The sequence below is a fragment of the Perca flavescens genome, chromosome 16, assembly GCF_004354835.1.
Source record: "Perca flavescens isolate YP-PL-M2 chromosome 16, PFLA_1.0, whole genome shotgun sequence".
NCBI classification, from domain to species: Eukaryota; Metazoa; Chordata; class Actinopteri; order Perciformes; family Percidae; genus Perca; species Perca flavescens.
The window spans coordinates 34553855-34556354 of NC_041346.1; the positions used below are offsets into that span (position 1 = coordinate 34553855).

The following is a 2500-nucleotide window of genomic DNA, read 5'->3' on the forward strand; positions in this document are numbered from 1 at the left end:
GTCAGACACTAGCCAATCACACACAGGCAGCGTCAGACACCAGCCAATCACACACAGGCAGCGTCAGACACCAGCCAATCACACACAGGCAGCGTCAGACACTAGCCAATCACACACAGGCAGCGTCAGACACCAGCCAATCACACACAGGCAGCGTCAGACACCAGCCAATCACACACAGGCAGCGTCAGACACCAGCCAATCACACACAGGCAGCGTCAGACACTAGCCAATCACACACAGGCAGCGTCAGACACCAGCCAATCACACACAGGCAGCGTCAGACACCAGCCAATCACACACAGGCAGAGTCAGACACCAGCCAATCACACACAGGCAGAGTCAGACACCAGCCAATCACACACAGGCAGCGTCATACACCAGCCAATCACAGGCAGCGTTACTGACCGGGCCTCAGACAGGAACCTGATCTTCAGCTCCGGAGGTAAATCTTCTTTACACGTTTTGACGGCAACCGCCATTTTGTCGCGCTGCAGCGTGCCTTTGAACACCTCGCCGAAGTTACCCTGGGGCATGATGGGACACGGAGGCAGAGAGCAAGGCATGATGGGACATGGAGGCATAGAGAGACACACGGTGAGAGGGCTGTATAAATGGAGTGGTCTGACAACAGGAAACAGGAAGTGAGGTCACCTTTCCCAGCAGCTCCCCCAGCACCACGTCCTCGTGGTTCAGGATCCATTTCTTGTCCTGCAGACACACAGGGGCATTTAGAGAGTGTTAGTTACAGACACACAGGGGGCATTTAGAGTGTTAGTTACAGACACACAGGGGGCATTTAGAGAGTGTTAGTTACAGACACACAGGGGGCATTTAGAGAGTGTTACTTACAGACACAGGGGGCATTTAGAGAGTGTTAGTTACAGACACACAGGGGGCATTTAGAGTGTTAGTTACAGACACACAGGGGGCATTTAGAGAGTGTTACTTACAGACACAGGGGGCATTTAGAGAGTGTTAGTTACAGACACAGGGGGCATTTAGAGTGTTAGTTACAGACACACAGGGGGCATTTAGAGAGTGTTAGTTACAGACAAACAGGGGGCATTTAGAGTGTTAGTTACAGACACACAGGGGCATTTAGAGTGTTAGTTACAGACACACAGGGGCATTTAGAGAGTGTTAATTACAGACACACAGGGGGCATTTAGAGTGTTAGTTACAGACACACAGGGGGCATTTAGAGAGTGTTAGTTACAGACAAACAGGGGGCATTTAGAGAGTGTTAGTTACAGACACGGGGCATTTAGAGAGTGTTAGTTACAGACACACAGGGGGCATTTAGAGAGTGTTAGTTACAGACACAGGGGGCATTTAGAGAATGTTACAGACACACAGGGGGCATTTAGAGAGTGTTAGTTACAGACACAGGGGGCATTTAGAGAGTGTTAGTTACAGACACAGGGGGCATTTAGAGAATGTTACAGACACACAGGGGGCATTTAGAGAGTGTTAGTTACAGACACACAGGGGGCATTTAGAGAGTGTTAATTACAGACACACAGGGGCATTTAGAGAGAGTGTTAATTACAGACACACAGGGGGCATTTAGAGTGTTAGTTACAGACACACAGGGGCATTTAGAGAGTGTGTTACAGACACAGGGGGCATTTAGAGAGTGTTAGTTACAGACACACAGGGGGCATTTAGAGAGTGTTAATTATAGACACACAGGGGGCATTTAGAGAGTGTTAATTACAGACACACAGGGGGCATTTAGAGAGTATTAGTTACAGACACACAGGGGCATTTAGAGAGTGTTACAGACAAACGGGGCATTTAGAGAGTGTTAGTTAAAGACACACGGGGCATTTATAGAGTGTTCGTTACAGACACACAGGGGGCATTTAGAGAGTGTTACAGACAAACAGGGGGCATTTAGAGAGTGTTAGTTACAGACACACAGGGGGCATTTAGAGAGTGTTACAGACACACAGGGGGCATTTAGAGAGTGTTAGTTACAGACACACAGGGGGCATTTAGAGAGTGTTACAGACAAACAGGGGGCATTTAGAGAGTGTTATTTACAGACACAGGGGGCATTTAGAGAGGGTTAGTTACAGACACAGGGGGCATTTAGAGAATGTTACAGACACACAGGGGGCATTTAGAGAGTGTTAGTTACAGACACACAGGGGGCATTTAGAGAGTGTTGTAACAGACACACGGGGTATTTAGAGAGTTTTAGTTACAGACACACACACAGGCGGCATTTAGAGAGAGTGTGTTACAGATACAGACACACGGGGCATTTAGAGAGAGTGTGTTACAGACACAAACACACGGGGGCATTTAGAGAGAGTGTGTTACAGACACAGACACACATGGGGCATTTAGAGAGAGTGTGTTACAGACAGACACACGGGGGTATTAAGAGTGTGTGTTACAGACACAGGGCATTTAGAGAGTGTGTGTTACAGACACAGACACACGGGGCATTTAGAGAGTGTGTTACAAACACAGACACACGGGGGCATTT

The 2500-nt window shown here is 48.2% G+C and overlaps 1 protein-coding gene across 4 annotated transcripts in view; it reads right to left on the reverse strand.

Annotated features, from left to right (window-relative positions):
• The window catches only part of fer (fer (fps/fes related) tyrosine kinase), a 37205-nt gene that overhangs the window by 6499 nt on the left and 28206 nt on the right, over positions 1-2500 (reverse strand). For all 4 annotated transcript variants that reach the window (XM_028601483.1, XM_028601480.1, XM_028601481.1 and 1 more), the window contains 2 exons: positions 655-711; positions 409-527 (listed from right to left, as the gene is read on the reverse strand). In XM_028601483.1, coding sequence (XP_028457284.1) covers positions 409-527; positions 655-711 — 176 coding nt within the window. The remainder of the gene's footprint in view (positions 1-408; positions 528-654; positions 712-2500) is intronic.